Genomic DNA, 17,203 nt, shown 5'->3' with positions numbered 1-17,203 from the left:
GTTTCCGATACGGTCGGCTAAGGACCGACTCCCGTCATCAGGCTCCGAGGGGTACGAGGACGTGAGGTCGCTGTCTTCAACTTTGATCGGATCGTCATATGGGAGCGTGCCGACGGCAGCAAAGGCGTCGGGATAAACGTCCATGGTAGAGTGTGGCAAAAGCAAGAGTTGTGGGCCTTGTGGCACTGCACAGGTCGCCGGTTTGGTGGACGCCTGCTGAAACGGGCGTCTATGATCAGCGCCCGTGGGCAGGTTTTCGAGACTTGTTCATTCGTGACCGCGCTCAGGCTTGCCCTTCTCGGAATTCCTGCTCTACCGCTCTACTTCGCCGCACTTCGCATCGAACCCTACCATGTCGGCGGAAGGCTCAGATGCTGCTCCAGTCGTGAACAAGAACAAACGGCATAGGAAGGACAAGCGTACGTCCTGCATACAGCCACCCCCAGCCACAGCCTCTCACTCAACCGCTTGAATAGCCTGGGACACAGACGACATTGACCAGTAAGCGATGACTAGCAACTCTCTGTAATCTTGCGTACTTACACCTACCATCTCAAGTGTAAGCATCTTCACGCGTAATACAGAGCTATCGTCGTGACGCTGCGTACAGTGGAAAATCGATCCATTTCAACCCGATGACAACAAAGCTGGTCCGTTCACGGAGGAGTCCTCGTTTGCAACCCTCTTCCCCAAGTATCGCGAGAAGTACTTGCGGGAAGTTTGGAGTGCGGTGACACAGGCATTGGATCCACATGTGTGTCTTGTCCTACTTCGCGTCCCGCTCATATCGCCTGACCCAATGTTTCCTGCCCATCAGGGAATTGCCTGTACGCTCGATCTTATTCATGGTTCCATGGCCGTACGGACAACTCGTAAAACGTACGATCCGTACATCATACTCAAAGCTCGGGATATGATCAAGTTGCTCGCACGAGGAGTAGCGGTTGCTCAGGCCGTGAAAATCCTAAACGACGACGTCGCGTGCGACATTATCAAGATTGGAAACATTGTGCGGAATAAGGAGCGGTTTGTGAAGAGGCGACAGAGGATCATTGGTCCCGATGGAAGCACGCTCAAGGTAAGCACTAAAGAACCACGCATATAGCGTGCGTTGACGTGATTCCCCAGGCCATAGAGCTCCTCACGCAGTGCTATGTTCTCGTACAAGGGAACACTGTGGGCGTGATGGGTCCGTACAAGGGTCTGAAGGAGGTTCGGAGAATAGTCCTGGACTGCATGAAGAACATCCACCCTATATACCGAATCAAGGTGGGCCGTCTTGTCATCTGAAGTAAATGCCTTTGCAAACGTCGGTGCAGGAACTCATGATCAAGCGCGAGCTGGCGAAGGACCCTCAGCTAGCAACAGAGTCTTGGGATCGTTTCTTGCCCAAGTTCCGCAAACGCCATCTCAAGACGTCCGAGAAGACGGCGCGGAAGAACGAGCGGGTGCAGGAGAAGAACGAGGCACGCAAAGCTGCTGGTCTCCCTACACTCGAGGAGGCGAAGAAGGAGAGGAAGGAGAAGAAGGTCTATACGCCCTTCCCTCCCCCGCAGCAGCCGCGCAAGGTCGATCTTCAACTCGAGTCTGGAGAGTACTTCCTCAAAGCGCACCAAAAGGAGGCAAGGGAGGCGAAGAAGAGGAAAGAGAAGGTACTTTAGGTATTCGTTTGCAACAAGCTTCAGCCACTGACAAAACCTCCTGTAGCAAGAGGAGGTCACTGCGGAGAGGCAGGCAAAACGTGCAGAAGCTTTCGTTGCGCCTGAGGAGGATGCTGCACCCACGATCGAAGAGAAGCGGAAACGTAAGCATACTCGGGAGCATGGTGATAATCACGGTCAGGACGAGAGTGCGAAGAAGAGAAAGAAAAAGAAGCGGGTTGAAGCTGAGGCCTAAGCAGCGTCGCGAGGATGTCACGGATTCATATTACGATGCTGCCTTTGTCTCCCTTGTCCTCCCAACTCCATCTATTCCTCATTTCCCCTCGTAGCGTAATATTATTTTCATCATAGCATCGTTCGCAATGCCAGTCGTCTCTGCAGATGCATTGGGGGAGAATTAGGAGAGTGACTCGTCGAGCGTTACCTCGGGCCATCACGTCAGTCACAACCTCCCTAGCGGTTGTGCTTGCTCTTTCTGCTGCCACCACCTCGCGCAAAAACGTCACTACTCTATTCTCTCTTATTGGCTTTGGTCCTCGAAAGGCGTATTACAGCCTTCGGTCGCGTCTGTCGCCTTACCCACTAGACATCGCCTACAATGAACAAGAATCCATTCGCGACGGCCGCATACACCCCCCAGCAGCCCCCTCTTCCTCCCGGCCCTCCTCCCCCTCAACCAGCTCAGCCGGATTACTCTGCATACTGGGCTGCCGCGGCCGCGGCCCAGCAAGCTAGTGCAGCCAGTGCGTACACTGCGCAATGGAACGCGTCACAACCCGCTCAGCAGGCAGCGGCTGCTACCGCCGCTCGCCCTGCTGATCAAGCCCAGCTCTACGCAAACTACGGCTATGGCGCGAACTGGCAGCAACAGCAGCAACGTCAACAGCAGGTGCAACAGCCCCAGCAGCAGCATCACTATCAACCTCCTCCCCCTGTTGTCCAGCCGCCTCCGCCTCCTCCCCAGCCTCAACCCCAATACAGTCCATATCAGCCTCAAGCTGGCGCATACCAGCAGCCCTACGTGCCTCCGCAGCCTGCCCCGGCTGTTCCTCAGGCTGCTCCCGTTCCCTTCCAACAGGCGCCTCCTCAGCCTTACCAGCAGCCTCAGCAGTTCTTCCCTCAACAGCAGCAGCAACATCGCCCGAACCGACAGCCGAGTCAACATCATAACTCCCCTCAGCAGTTTCCTCCCGCGAAGCGTCAACGTTTCGATGGCCCGAACCAGCACCGCGGTCCGCCCCCTCCTCAGCCTCAGTTCCAACCTCCTCCGCCTCCTCCTATGCAGCAGCCCTACGGTCCGAACCAGCCCCAAGGGCAGTATGGCCGCGGTGGAGGACCTCAGCAGGGTGGTAGAGGCGGCTACAATGCGGCTCGGGGAGGCAATATGCAGGGGCGTGGTCGCGGTGGGGGGTCGATGGGCATGAACAGGGGGACGAACCGCGGACGGGGAGGCGGGGGCTACAACAACATGGGTGGACGAGGAGGAGGGAATCAGGGTGGAGGAGGTGGCAGCTTCCGTGGACAAGGCTCGAATCGCGGCGGTTACGGCAACAGGGACAACCGGCGCGGCGGCGGTTCGTTCAGCAACAACCAAAGCTACTCGCACGGCCACCAGCAACACAGCCAGCAAAACTACAATAACAACCACCAGAACCAGTCGCACCAGTCGTACCGGGGTCGCGGGCAAGGATATACGCACTCGAATCGCGGCGGTCGACACGGCGACAATGCTTCTACGAGCAGCCGCGACAACATCAGCACGACGTCTGGCAATTTTCCTCCTAGTAAGCGAGACGAGAACAAAAGGACGCTGACCGACTTCAAGATCGTCGGTCTCAAAATCCCCGAATTGCACTGGGTATGGGGATCGATTCCTGACGCTGTTGACCCAGCGGCGGTCAAAGAGGAGGTCAAGCCTGTTGCTATAGTTCCCTCTGATGCGCCTACGGCTGTCCAGCCATCTGATGGAGCCCCTCCAGCGACCGCTGAGGGTACCAGCACTGGTGCGGAGGCCGTGGCCGCTGCTATTCCTGCATCTACCGCTCCGGACGCGTCTGCTGTGAAGGCGGAAATTGAAGCTCTGCTTCCCCCGCCCCCCTCGCGGGTCCGGATGTACTTCCACACGCCTGTTTCTCCTGATGACGCGCATCCTATTTCTCAGTCTAGCTATGCTTCGTCGCTTCCGAATGCGCGGAAGGGGAAGCGCAAGAAGCTCGAGGATGATGATGGCGATTATGAGGAGGGTCGTGGCGCTCCTCCTCCTCCGCCTCATGCTGGTGGGGAGTATGACGGTGCGGGCCGCGATAGCGTGGCCCCGAGCGTCGCCGAGACGACGAGCGAGGGCGATTGGTTGATGGCTGCCATTGGCGAAGAGGAAGGTGACGGCGAAGGCGGAGATCATCTCCATGTCAGTGAAGTTGAGCACTTCCTGGACAATGGCGACGCCGGCGATGGTGAATATGGTAAGCGTCCGTCCCTTACTGAGCCTACGCATGTGTGGACAACATTGTTCACGCGCAACCTCGTTCGCACCACTAATATGGCTGTTTTATCATTTTTAAGGCAATGAGTATATGCAAGGGGATGGACACGATGCTGATCAAACAATGGGCGACGAGGATGCGCAGGGCTCAGAAGTGGGCCCTGATGACGAGCACTACCCGAGTTACGTTCCTAATGGCGCGCATGATACCGCCGACCATCCTCTGGTCAATGGCGACGGCCACGCCGATGCGCCTTCTGACTCTCAGGAGCGAGAAGGCGGCGCTGTCCCGGCCCCTCCTGCGCAAGCTAACACAAACCAGAACTCGCAGGACACTGTCTCTTCTACGCCTCCCCCCGCTGCGAACGAGAGCGCGCCTCCTCCAGATGCACCCCCTGCTGCAGCGTCTACCGACGCTCCATCGCAGAGCACTGGTCCAAATGGTGATGTTTTGCAATCTGCGCCTCCTGCTTCTCGTGCCACGCCGCTGCGGGCGATGGATTCTCTTGCATCTACTGTTCCGGACATGAACCAAGAGCAGGCTCAGATCTCTCCTTATGCTTCTACTGTCATCGAAGGCGGCGATGGCGTTGAACAACACGACTCCGAGTCGACGCAGCCCGCGTACGACGAGAATGCGTATGGCGCTGAGAATCCTCCTGGCTTCGGCACCTCCTCGACTGCCACTAATGTTCTCGGGGAGAAGATTCCTTCCGCGAATCGTTTGTCCGTGTCCTATGCGGGTGCCACGAGGAGACTCGTCATCGATGCGGAGGTTGTGCCGAAACTGAAGGTGTACAGAGCTGAAGGCCGTATTGAGGTGACCATTGTACTGATGGCCGATGAGCGCGGCGGTTTCAAGGGCATTGCTGTAAGTCATAGAGTGGCCTATCTGTACGCATATGTTGACCGTGCTATACAGATGGAAGGATGTTCTGAAGAAAGCACTTACATCTCTCTCGAGCTCTCAGAGCAATTGGAGAACGACGTCACCGTACCGCCTCTCTGGAAGGCCAAGATTCCGTCAGAAGTTCAGCTCGTCCTCTACTTGGACAAGGAGAAGCCGCTATCGGAGCCTCGGTGGGTGAAGACTGGTGACGTCCAAGAATGGCTGCGAAGCATGTTTGGGCGCATGTTCTGGGTCGCCGGAGATGCAGCCGATGGCTGGGAGAAGAGAGTGGAGGTCGTTGACCCTGATCCGGTGCGCATGTTTCTTCTCGCCCTGATTTCTCATCCTCACGGCTCTTTGCAGACCCCTACCATCTGGACGCTTTTGGAATCTTGGGCGAGCAACTCGAACGTCGGACAGCTCACCGAGCGTCAGCGCTTCCTGCGCACACACATGGCTGAGACCGACAACATCCTCGAAATCCTCCTCCGCCTTGTGCGCGGCGAGCGGTCGACGTTCACGCAGAACGCGCCTATGACGCCGCCGTCTGTCTCGGGCCCGCTCCTGTCCGCCCTCTCCCCCGGCTCGGCGCACGGCGCTCAGCAGACACACGTCTCGCTCGCTGTGCTGGCGATCTTCCGCCTCACCGTCGAGTACGCCAAGAAGGCCGCAGGCGACAAGGGGAAAGGCGAGGCCGAGGAGCGTGTGGGCGAGATCATCCGGAGTCTGCCCTCCCACCTCATCTACAAAAGTTTAGACGGTATCTTCAAGGAATGGCGAGTAGAGAAAAAGGGTGGCCGAGTGTCAACCTAAGCGCGCTTGCATTGGAGTTTAAGGCCGGTGGTACTGTGTTCGGTGCAGGCGTATCTGACTGCTTGTCTGTACTCGTGTTTCTTGTACCTCGCGATTGGCACCTGCTTCCAGGCTTGAACGACTGTGCTTTTGCTCCTGATACCCGTCTCACACGTCTTGAACTGCTCATCTGCGACTCACGAATTGAGGGGCTCACGCTCAAGTTCCAACAACACGACCGGCCAACTGATGGACCGAGAAGAACCTGTATCACTACCTACGAAATATAATACAGTACGGAGAACTGGCTAGTATATACAAGCGCTAGGCGAGTATTAAGAGAAACAAACAAGAAGGCTCCAAGTACAAAGGAATACGTGGCCAGTCGTCAGAAGTCTATGGTCGTAAGCAGGATGTAAACGAATCGGCGTAAGTGTGTCCGCCCCTATATCGTATGTGCGTCTCCCAACAGCAGTTAGCCCACCTGGCTCCTGCTCCGAACGTCTGTGATGTAACCCCATCCACAGACAGGTTCGAGAGACCTGGTGTCAGGCCCGAGCATCGCCAGGCCTACGTCGAGGCCTCATTTTTGGGGTGGTGGAAGACGTCCTTGATCTTGCCGAACAGGCTCGTCCGCCGCTTCGGCCTCTGTGCCGTCGAGAAGCGACTCGACACCGTGTCCTTGCCGTTGCCGTGCGCCTCCTTCTCGCCGAGCTCGCTCGCCGGCGTAGTGGATGCCGACACGTCCACGGACGAATTCACCCGCGAGTGCTTCGAGGAGCGCGAGGAGAAGGACGGGAAGCGCGTCTTCTTGTCCTTGGTCGGCGTCGTCGGTTTCTCCGCGTCGTTCGCCGCCGCGGGCTTGGGCTTGGGCGACTCGGGGGTGCCGTTCGCTGCCACGGTGGAGGGCTGGGGCTCGTCGGTGCCGTTGGTGGTAGTTCCGTTGGTGGTGGTGCCGTTGACGGCGGCCTTGTCTTCGGCGGGGGCGACGCCGTTCGTAGCCTGCTTTTCTTCGGTACCGTTGACAGGTGCCGGGACGTGTGTCGACAGCTTGTCTTCTGGCGCCGCAGCAGCGGGGGCAGGTGCATGGGTGGAGGGTTCGTCGGAGGTCGCGGTGCCTTCGACGATGGTCGTGTCGAGCGGCTTGCTCTCGGACACGTCTGCGAGGGGCGCGGTCGATGCATCCGAGGGGGGCTCTGTGCTGAGAGGTAGAATCGCGACCGGGACCTCCGGCGCAACTGGAATAGGGTCCGAGGGGAGGACAGCCTCGGTGGTGACTTCAGTGGCAGCAGCAGCGGGCTCGGTAGGCTCAGGCGCTTGGACGGGGCTGGGAGTCTAGAGAAGCGAAGCAGGGCGTCTCAGGGAAGGAGCAAAAGCAGGGACAAGCACACGCACCTCTACCGCAGGGGTCTCGACGGGGGTCTCCAAGGGAGTCTCAGTCGTCCCGGGGGCTATCGCCTCCACCAAGTCCACCGCCGCCTGCTTGGCGTTCTCTACGGCGGCGGACACGGCTGCAGTGGCCGCGCTCACCGCGCCTGACACTGAACCCACCGAGCTTGCCTCCGTCTCGGACTCGGTCCTACCGGTGGTAGTCGTCTCGGACTCGGTTTCAGTCTCGGGCTCCGGTGCGGGAGCAGACTTGGGCTCCGGCTCGGGGCGCACTGGGGCGCGGAAGACGTTGTTGAGGTTGCCTACGCTGTCCAACTCGGTCGGGCGGTCGTCGGTCGTGGTCCAGCGTCCGTCGACGATGTACTTGTACTGGACTTTCTCGCCCCAGGGGATCTGGACGGTGCCTTCGAAGGAGCCGGAGTTGGTTCTGGTGAGATGGCGCGTACTCGACCACTGTATATAGGGGGAGAGCATGACGCGTTAGCGTCTCCACATCTGCAAGCAGCCCGTAACCTGGGGAGGGAACGCGGGGTCGGCGGGAAGAATCTGAACAATACTTACGTTGTCAAAAGAGCCGGTGACGATGACATCGGAGGCGTCATGGTACGGCCTGTGAAGAGGGGCGGTCAGATCAAACGTACGAACGCGCCATCAAGTGTGCAACGTCTACGCACCAGCGGAAGGTTGCCTGGTAGAAGTCGGACATTATGGTTCGTGGAGGGTCGTAACAAATGTGAAAGAGAGACGTGGGCTAAAGAGGAGGAAAGGTAGCGCTACTGGCGCACTAGACTGTAACGCAGATGAGCAAGCCAAGAGCGCAGACGGAAGCCCAAGTGGAGTGCAAGATCAGTCGCGCGCGCGCGCTCAGGGAGAGGTTAGTCACTTACCGCGGACGTTGTGCGGGGCGGGGAGGGGAGGATGGGGGACGGAGGCAAGAGAGGTTGGCGGGATGAGGGAGAAGATAACGCGGACGCGTGAGAGCCCGCTTGTGGGGGTAGGCGAGGGTTGGCGAACGTTGAATGGGCCGTTCGCGCGAGCGGCAGCCTGCCGGTGAGCTCAAATATTCGCCTCCTCGTGGCACGTCCGTCCCAGTCCAGGTCCAGCCCTTCTCCCCCGCTATCATCAGCCTCGAGGCCGCCTCGCCTCCCAGAGCTCCCCATTCACACTCTCTGCGCGCCCTTTCATCATGCTCGACCTCGCACTAGAAGAGACACTCGACGAACTCGATCCCCTCCGCCATCTACGCGAGGACGCTGGGTCCGACGAAGACGGCGCGGCGCGTATCGTACCCGTGCAGCCGCCTTCCATCCGCAATCAAAGCATAGAGCTGTCGTTCGACACAAGTCCCGCCGTCCAACCTGACACGGACGTGCCTGCGCGCATCAGCATAAAACTCGCAGTCGACGCCTCGCCGGGATGCGGAGGCATTGCATGGCCGGCTGGAGAGGTTAGTTGACGCGCCCCTCCCCTCGACGTTCGCTCGGAATGCGGATGCCCCGGTACACTAGGTCTTATCAAGTTACATCGCGCGCAAAGGCTCCTTGGAGGGAAAGACCGTCCTCGAGCTCGGCAGTGGAACTGGACTCGTAGGGCTTGTCGCCGGTCACCTTGGGGCCCGCGTCTGGATCACCGACCAAGCGTTCGTGATCTCTCATCTTCGTCTCGCGCGAACCTCACGCCCACCTGGCTTCCATTGCTCCAGCCCCTTACTAGATATCATGAAACGTAACGTTGCCCTCAACAATCTCGATGGCCGCGTCACGGTCGCGGAATTCAACTGGTCTGCTGCGGTCTCGTCGATCCTACCAGACACCGGGCTCATACATCCGTGCACGACAGGGGCGAACCTACGCCAGCCGGCATACCGAAACCTGATCTGATCCTCGCGGCGGATTGTGTCTACTTTGAACCGGCGTTCCCGCTTCTGGTACAGACCCTCACCGATCTAGTCACGGATCCGTCAACCGAAGTCCTGTTCTGCTACAAGAAACGTCGGAAGGTCAGTGCGCAGATGTCCTCAAAAGTGTCGGTGGTTTCTTACGGTACGCAGGCCGACAAGCGCTTCTTCACTCTGTTGAAGAAGTCCTTCTCGTGGGATGATGTTGCGGACGATCCGCAACGTGAAGTCTATTCCCGGGACGCGATCTCTCTACTAAGGCTATTGCGCAAATGAGGCTGCGCATATCCCTGTGTGGGATGCGGGAGTGACAGTCAATAGAAACAGCGATCCGTGGAGCTTCGCAATTTCCCTGGCAGTGGCATGAGCGTGGTATGTGCTCGTATGAGGCTTCCGCCACCTTCACCGGATCGGACATCCAGCCCCCGGGTTCTCAGGGTGTCTTGTCGTTTCGTGAGCTCGGTGAGTCGCTGCACTACTGCTATCTAGAGGTTGCTGAGCGTTGTCGGCCCGGTCCCAAGTCACCGGAAGGCGTAGACTGTACTTTTTGTGTACTTGTAGACGTTATGCTATTCAGGGTCTCTTCACAGACGATGCGGTGTGGAATGATAAGACTAGCTTGCAGCCGCGCTGTCTCTGCGATGAGACTATATAACCTCTAGTTCTGCATGCCAATCAATATACACGCTAGTAAACACTCCACGGCATACCTAGACAGCCTTCTCAAACATCTTGTATAGTTCTGTTTGTTCCCTTGTGAGCATGTCAGCTTTGCGGGCCCTACCTAAACTATATGATGCACGGGATGTGGTTTATTAGCCGTCCCCACAGTCATGATGCTTGCGACCATCCAATCAGGATCACCCGATTTGATCAGGTGATCCTCGGCGCTGTTCGGCCGGTCAGGAGCTTTGAGCAGACCCCACACTCGCCCTCGAGTCAGAACGAAAGTGCAAAGGGAGGCTGTATTTATTAGCTCTTCTTTTCACTTCCTACATCCAAGCATCCCCCTCGCTGTGTATCCCCCTCATACCTCCACGCATCCACACCAAAAACACACTTAAAGATGCCCGCGCCAGTCGCTCAGCCGAAGACGCTGTACGATAAGATCTGGGACGATCATGTCATGTAAGCCTGTCCGTCTCTGTCTTCTGAAGCGTGCTCTGATGTGCTCTCCTTCTCTTGGTGCCGCGGTTCGCCTGCAGTGATATCGACGAGAATGGCCAGGCGCTCATCTATATCGACCGGTACGTCTGTCATCAAAACGAGTCTGATTGGCAATTCATGACAAGTTGTTGAACGTCCTTGCGTGCTTGATAGCCATCTGGTGCACGAAGTGACGAGCCCACAAGCGTTCGAGGGACTGTGAGTATCACTGCTGCTATCCCAGTATAGGCTCGTACGGTATACCTGCTCACGATCGCTCTTGTACTATAGGCGTAATGCGGGTCGGCCCGTCCGCCGTCCAGACTGCACTCTCGCGACCGTAGACCACAATATCCCGTGAGTATGCGTTCCTTACACCTACTGCCCTTTCCACACACTACTTCCTGTCGGAATCGGTTGACTTCCCATAGACTTGTTGCAGTCACTCCCGGGTTTGCATGCAGAGGTCGTTGGACTGACACAAACATTCATGATTTAGCACAACTTCGCGCAAGAACTACACTACTACGGAAAAGTTCGTCGCTCAGCCGGACTCCCGCGCGCAATGCACAACGCTGGAAGAGAATGTCAAGGATTTCGGCTTGACCTACTTCGGTCTGACCGATCGGAGGCAAGGCATCGTCCATGTCATCGGTCCTGAGGAGGGCTTCACGGTGCGTCTCCTCCCGCTGTTATCCGGCATGCGTTTGGCTCATATGGCCGCAGCTTCCTGGAATCACTTGTGTCTGCGGTGACTCTCATACATCCAGTACGTCTCTGGAACAGCCGTTGTTTACCTCGCTTACTGATCTCTGTAATAGCCCACGGAGCGTTTGGTTCCCTTGCCTTCGGTATCGGCACGTCCGAGGTCGAGCACGTCCTGGCCACACAGACCCTCTTGCAGAGGAAGGCGAAAAACATGCGCGTCACTGTGGAAGGCACCCTCAACGAGGGCGTCACCTCCAAGGACGTGGTCCTCCACATCATCGGTGTCATCGGCACCGCCGGCGGCACGGGCTGCGTCATCGAGTTCGCTGGCTCCGTCGTCCGCGGCTTCAGCATGGAGGCACGCATGAGCATGTGCAACATGTCCATCGAGGGTGGTGCACGCGCGGGCATGATCGCCCCCGACGAAATCACCTTCAACTACCTCCGCAACCGCCCCCTCGCGCCGAAGGGCGAGGTCTGGGACCGCGCCGAGGCGTACTGGCGCACGCTCAAGACCGATGAGGGCGCGAAGTTTGACGTCGAGGTGAACATCCACGCCGAAGACATAGTTCCTACCGTCACCTGGGGCACTTCGCCGCAGGATGTGGTTCCCATTACCGGCAAGGTTCCCGACCCTGCCAACTACACCGATCCAAGCAAGAAGGCGGCCATCGAACGCGCCCTGAAGTACATGGACCTCGCTCCGAACACGCCCATGGAGGAGGTCAAGATCGACAAGGTGTTCATCGGCTCCTGCACCAACTCGCGCATCGAGGACCTGCGATCCGCCGCAAAAATCATCATTGCTGCTGGCCCGGAGGCACACGTTGCGGAGGGTGTATACGTCATGGTTGTCCCGGGCTCGGGCCTCGTGAAGCAGCAGGCGGAGGCGGAGGGCCTGGACGCGGTGTTCAAGCGCGCAGGCTTCGACTGGCGTGAAGCCGGGTGCTCTATGTGCCTGGGCATGAACGAGGACCAACTGAAGCCCGGGGAGCGTTGTGCGAGTACGAGCAACCGCAACTTCGAGGGTCGTCAGGGCCCTGGCGGGCGCACGCACCTCCTCAGCCCGGCCATGGCCGCGGCTGCCGCGCTGACGGGCCACTTGACGGACGTGCGCAGGTTCCTGGGCGCGGACGCAGAGGCCAAGATTGCGTCGGGCCCCAAGCTCAAACTTGCGAATCCGACCGAGTTCCTCACTGACCCCGTCCTTCCTCCCCCTGAACCGACGAAGAAGGCCGCGGATGCTGTCTCTGCGGCCGCGGCAGGCGACGCGCTACTTCCCTCGACGGAGTCGTCTTCGAAGGTCGAGAAGTTCACGGTGTTGAAGGGCATCGCGGCGCCTCTGCACGTCGAGAACATCGACACGGACATGATTGCGCCCGCGCGGTTCCTGAAGGTGCTGAAGCGCACAGGCCTGAAGCACGCTCTGTTCGCGAACCTCCGGTTCGACGCGAACGGCCAGCCGACCGACTTCGTGCTCAATCGCGAGCCGTACACGCACGCGAAGATCCTCGTCTGCGACAAGCACAACTTCGGCTGTGGCAGCTCTCGCGAGCACGCGCCGTGGGCTCTGTAAGTCATGTTTGCGGACTTGCCGGTGTACAACATTCGTGCTCATCTATTCGGCTCCACTATTGCAGGAAGGATTTCGGCATCATGTGTGTCATCGCGCCCAGTTTCGCCGACATCTTCAAGAATAACACTTTCCAAAACGGCATGCTGCCGGTCGTCCTGTCCGAGGAGCAGTGTGCCGAGCTCGCGCAGGAGGCGGAGCAGGGCCTCGAGCTCGAGGTCGACCTGGAAAAGCAGGAGGTGCGCCGCGCGAGCGGCAAGCCCGCGTTTCCGTTCCAAGTCGACGTGTTCCGGCGGCACCGCCTGCTGAACGGGCTGGACGACATCGCGCTGACGCTGCAGAAGGCGCCTCAGATCGAGGAGTTCGAGGCGAGGAGAAGTCAGCTCTGGCCGTGGTTGGACGGGTTTGGCTACAAGGGCAGGAAGATCCCGTTGTCCGCGCCAAAGCTGACGAACAAGATGGACTGGTGAGAGTCCGTGAGAGTGGGAAGCAGGGGCCGTAGTCAGGGTTTGCCGGTACGCTACCTGTCTCCTCGGCACCGCCCGGTGTCAGTATCGGCGTTGTCAATGTGGCGATTGTAACAGTTGCTGTATGATAGTGGATGTAGAGCATGGCGTGGAGCTTGGAAACACGTTGCGCATCACGGCAGTGGAAACATCGCGCGAAGCGGAAAGACCGTAGCTGATGCGTGCAGATGCAGGAGATGTAGGCGAGCGGTGTCGGAGAGAGCACCAGACACGTGGAAAGTTCACAAGGCGACAGTGACGACGGTGGTGACCGTGCGGCCGGTGGCATAGACACTCAGGGGCGCTGCGTCCGTTGCGGCGCGCTCCATAGGGGAATCTCATCCCGTAGCCATCCCGCCCTCCCGACGTACCTTATAGCCCAACCATCTCCCATACCCCTTGCATGTCTCCCCCTTCATAGCCCCAATACCCAAACGACAGCCGAGGCGGCCAAGATGAGCAGCGTCTGTTTACCCGAGCCGATTCAGGGCGCTATTCATGGCGGAGAGCTACCTGCGGGCACCGGTACGTTTCTGTCCTCCTCTCCTCGGAGGAAGCAATGCAGAGGCTGAGAGTGTCGATTCTGCGACGAAGCTGCCCTCTCTCCGACACTTCGTCCGAACTTCATTCGCCGCGAGACAGATCAGATCCTCTCCTATTACCAGTCCGAACACGCTGGGCGGACTTACGACTTCGCGTCAGGCCGCGAATCTCAATACAATACCCAGGAACAACAACAGCAAGTTACCCCTTCTTTGCCATTGTCGAACACGATACCACGCCCTCGCGGCATCAGGCGCGAGTCTACAGCGTCCTCGAGATCGGACTACTCTTCACACTACTCCAGCTCTGACGACGAGGACTCCCACCAGGGCCCTGCGGCCGCCCACGTCTTTCCCCACGCGCCAGCGTCCTCTCAATCTCCTGAACGCTCCACACCCCGCACAAGTGCTGAAACGCGGTCCGATAAGTTAGAGACCCAGAGGCAGTCGCAGCACTCTGCGGGCACAGGAGCCCGGCACTCCCGCCGCATTAGTACGCCGTCGGAGGGCGGTGCGGACAGGCGTAGGTTGGCCATTGTGGAAATGGACGCGACGACGAGCGTGCCGCCTATGTCGATAGGGCGTAAAAGGAGCAAGGGGCTGGACCGCGACGGCAAGTCTGCCGATTCTTCGTCCTCCCCCACTGGCGGCAGCGGGATGTCTACCGGGACGCTCTTCTCGCGTCGCGGGGTTCACATTGGCGGTCTGGCGCTCGTCGCGCCTCCCGACGCGTCTCCCAGGACGTACACCGACCTCACTCCTCCCTCCACCGCACCCGTCTCCTCCGGCAGCGCCGCCCTTCCTCCGCCGTCCGCCTTCCAGACACACACGCGCTCTGCTTCCGAGGCCTTCAACGCCGCCGGGAGCCGCTCCCGCCTGCACCACAAGTCGTCCCGTGACGTCGGCATCGTTGGCCTGAGCTCTGCCTCGACAGCTTCTGAGAGTCTTAGCCCCGCTAGCCCCACCTCCGACGAGTACCACGTATACACGCAGAGCGCCGGCCTAAGGGTGCCCATCTTCCAGACTCCCGCCAAGAGCCGCTCACCGTCCCCCGGAGGCACCACACCTGAGCTTTCGGACACAAGTAGCGCGGGAGCAATCCGGTCTGCTCACCAGCGACTGCTCTCGACGCCGATCTTTGGGATGGAAGATGGGATCATCACCCCTGGCATCGGGGAGGGCAAGGGCATAGGCCAGCCCGTTGTAGGACCCGTCATCGTGGGACTCTCCCCTTCGATGCTCCAGCCTCCCAGCGCGCGCTCTGCGTCAAAGTCCGCAGCCACCCATGGCTTGCCGTCACTGCAGTCTCCTGCATCCTCGTCACCGTCGTGCCACAGTTCTCCGTCGTCGTCGTCACCGTATCTCCACTATCAACCTGGGGTGCACTCGACGGCCGGCCCTTTGCCTCCGCCACCTCGGTCTATCTTTGAGAAAGACAATGCGCCGCCGCGCCCGCCTCGATACCACACCCCCTTGCCGAACAGCACACGGCGCGACATAGACGCTATCAAAGAAGCGCTGCAACTCCCGCAGTCCGTGTCCGCGAAGCTCGCTGCGAGGACGCCTCTGGACGTAGACAAGCAGCTCGGCCGTGAACAATCCCCATCTCGAGCGGACAGCAGCCGGGAGACCCAGAGCGAGGAATCCACATATAGTGAGGAACCCGAGTACGTGCTGCTTCTCTGCATAGCTAGCCATCGTCCCATTCATTATGAATTTCGCAGGTCGTCGGTGAGGCTCGTCTCTTCGAAGCCTGTGCACGTACGCGAAGGCGCGTTTCCACCCTCGAAGATCATATCTACTCCATCGGGGAAGGCATCCGCGCAGTTGATCTCAGCTGTTTCCGAAGAGCAACCGACCTCGTCGGATCTGGAGACACGTCCTTTTGTGGTGATTGAGCAGGAGGAGCCAGAGGATGAGCCGAGGGAGCCGGAAGCCAGGCGTCCTGGCATCGAGTTGCGCAGGGAGAGCAGTTGGGTGAGTCTCAGTCAGGAAGCAACGCTCCGCCCTTCCTCGCCGAACGGCAAGTCCACAATGTTGCCGATCCTGTCTGTCTCCCGCTCCCCTTCATTCGTCTCCGCTGCCTCGTCTTCCTCGAGCGTATCCCACCTACCGTCACTACCGCCCAAGAGCATCCGCAACGGCTCCGACGATGAGAAGCGGGACTCTGCCCTCGCTCCCAGTTCGTTCAAGGCGCTCACCAACTTCAACCTCAAACGCTTCTCTTCTCTGCCCCGTACACCGTCTCGATCGTCCAGGTCGAGCAAACGCTCCTCCAGTCCGGATCCGCATCGTTCGCTGTCCCCGCCTCCCCCGCCTTCTCATGACTACCAGCACACGCCTATCCTGATTGAGTCTCCACCGAGGAGACGAATCATCCCAAAGGTCAAATATTCGCACTTCTGGCCGCCAGCTATGAACGCAGCGGACATCGTGGTCCTCAGAAGCTCTAGGGAACGTGCGAAGGGGTACGCTATGAAGATCAATGAGTTGTCGATGTATGACTGCGGTTTGCGGGAGTGGCTTGCGTCGCAATCGCAGAGTCGTTCAGGTACGTTCCAATGTTGGAGATGCGATGATCTCGCTTTTGACGTCCGTGTATCTGCTTCTGTAGTTTCCCATCCACGCTCGCAGTCGCAACGGACAGCGCAGCAGACCTTGCATCCTCTGCCGGTAGAGCTAGGCGGTGTGGCTCCTGGCGTCAGACACGTCTCACATGGGTCCTTAGCTTCCCAAGCGACATTCCCCATCCGCTCCGACGCGTACACTGCAACAGACTTGTCAACACGAGCCATCGACGTCCTACCTTCCTCTGCACCTCCTCCGATCCTGCCATACCCTTCCCTCGCGCTAGCGCCGATTCAACGCAGCCCCGCCCGATCCTCTATCCTCCTCTCTCCGACGAAGTCCATCCCTATCTCACTACCTGGCTCCAAAGGTCCAGCGACAGGCTTCTTCGCTTCGCTCGGCCGCAAGACGAGCATACGCAAGGACAGGGGCGGCGGCCTCCTCTCCCCCCAATCCCCCTCGAAGGTACTCACCAAGCACCGGCCGCAGGCCATAGCGTCCTCCATTTCGCAGCCGGCGCCCTCTCGCCCCACACCGCCGCCCACGACGCCGTCAGTGCCCGGCGGGCCTCGCGCCGCCCCCGGGCACATCAAGCGCGCGAAGACGTACTCAGTCGGTCCTGGCATCTCCCCGGCCCCAGTCCCAATGTCAACCTCAGCCGCAGCAGCTCCAGCCCCGAGCGCGCCTCAGGTGTCGCCCAGCCCGCCAACAGCGAGCAGCTCCCAGTCGAGCCCGAACAACAGCCAGCGGCAGAGCACCGTCCCGGCACGCCGGCCGTCCCTGTTTGCGCGGGCGCGACCTGCGCACACCTCTGTCTCCCCGGCGAAAAGTTCGGCGATGGTGCCTGCGGATCCTAACTTTGAGCGGCAGGTCGACAAGCTTGCCGATTTACTTCCGCATGCGGAGAGATCGGTCCTGGCGGGCTACCTGAGGCGTGCGGGAGAAGACATTCTGGCTATCGGACAGTACCTCGAGGACGAGAAGAACGGGACACTAAGAAGAGAATAAATTTCCCTTCAAGTGAATTTTAACATCACACCTTGGGTTCGT

At 59.3% G+C, this 17,203-nt stretch overlaps 6 protein-coding genes across 6 annotated transcripts; 5 read left to right on the top strand and 1 right to left on the bottom strand.

Annotated features, from left to right (window-relative positions):
- Positions 1 to 352: 352 nt before the first annotated feature.
- On the top strand, positions 353 to 1,896 carry DICSQDRAFT_56643 (uncharacterized protein; the record flags this gene model as incomplete). Its single annotated transcript, XM_007364307.1, has 8 exons — positions 353 to 419; positions 477 to 501; position 559; positions 611 to 754; positions 818 to 1,078; positions 1,129 to 1,269; positions 1,320 to 1,652; positions 1,708 to 1,896. The coding sequence occupies 8 exons, from the start codon at positions 353 to 355 to the stop codon at positions 1,894 to 1,896; spliced, it is 1,161 nt and encodes a 386-aa protein (XP_007364369.1).
- Positions 1,897 to 2,940: 1,044 nt separating this feature from the next.
- On the top strand, positions 2,941 to 5,845 carry DICSQDRAFT_56357 (uncharacterized protein; the record flags this gene model as incomplete). The annotated part of the gene is made up of 4 exons (XM_007364306.1): positions 2,941 to 4,072; positions 4,242 to 5,014; positions 5,066 to 5,344; positions 5,396 to 5,845. The coding sequence occupies 4 exons, from the start codon at positions 2,941 to 2,943 to the stop codon at positions 5,843 to 5,845; spliced, it is 2,634 nt and encodes an 877-aa protein (XP_007364368.1).
- Positions 5,846 to 7,474: 1,629 nt separating this feature from the next.
- Positions 7,475 to 7,822, bottom strand: DICSQDRAFT_39401 (uncharacterized protein; the record flags this gene model as incomplete). The annotated part of the gene is made up of 2 exons (XM_007364305.1): positions 7,475 to 7,666; positions 7,775 to 7,822. Coding segments are annotated over 2 exons (240 nt in total), but the record flags the coding sequence as incomplete, so codon positions are not given.
- A 566-nt stretch (positions 7,823 to 8,388) lies between these two features.
- DICSQDRAFT_83873 (uncharacterized protein) lies at positions 8,389 to 9,719 on the top strand. The gene is made up of 6 exons (XM_007364304.1): positions 8,389 to 8,660; positions 8,722 to 8,852; positions 8,916 to 8,993; positions 9,053 to 9,212; positions 9,264 to 9,572; positions 9,632 to 9,719. Exons 1-5 carry the CDS (start codon positions 8,400 to 8,402, stop codon positions 9,384 to 9,386), a joined length of 753 nt encoding a protein of 250 aa, XP_007364366.1. The 5' UTR covers positions 8,389 to 8,399; the 3' UTR covers positions 9,387 to 9,572; positions 9,632 to 9,719.
- A 444-nt stretch (positions 9,720 to 10,163) lies between these two features.
- On the top strand, positions 10,164 to 13,268 carry DICSQDRAFT_135275 (uncharacterized protein). Its single transcript, XM_007364303.1, has 8 exons — positions 10,164 to 10,238; positions 10,316 to 10,357; positions 10,431 to 10,475; positions 10,548 to 10,613; positions 10,756 to 10,930; positions 10,983 to 11,025; positions 11,078 to 12,536; positions 12,605 to 13,268. The coding sequence occupies exons 1-8, from the start codon at positions 10,177 to 10,179 to the stop codon at positions 13,005 to 13,007; spliced, it is 2,295 nt and encodes a 764-aa protein (XP_007364365.1). The 5' UTR covers positions 10,164 to 10,176; the 3' UTR covers positions 13,008 to 13,268.
- Positions 13,269 to 13,358: 90 nt separating this feature from the next.
- On the top strand, positions 13,359 to 17,161 carry DICSQDRAFT_179682 (uncharacterized protein; the record flags this gene model as incomplete). Its single annotated transcript, XM_007364302.1, has 4 exons — positions 13,359 to 13,568; positions 13,638 to 15,252; positions 15,310 to 16,136; positions 16,200 to 17,161. The coding sequence occupies exons 1-4, from the start codon at positions 13,499 to 13,501 to the stop codon at positions 17,159 to 17,161; spliced, it is 3,474 nt and encodes a 1,157-aa protein (XP_007364364.1). The 5' UTR covers positions 13,359 to 13,498.
- Positions 17,162 to 17,203: the final 42 nt, after the last annotated feature.

The sequence above is a fragment of the Dichomitus squalens genome (assembly GCF_000275845.1).
Source record: "Dichomitus squalens LYAD-421 SS1 unplaced genomic scaffold DICSQscaffold_8, whole genome shotgun sequence".
Classification (NCBI taxonomy): Eukaryota; Fungi; Basidiomycota; class Agaricomycetes; order Polyporales; family Polyporaceae; genus Dichomitus; species Dichomitus squalens.
The sequence above is the reverse complement of the archived record's forward strand: the minus strand, read 5'-3'. Positions and strand labels throughout refer to the sequence as shown.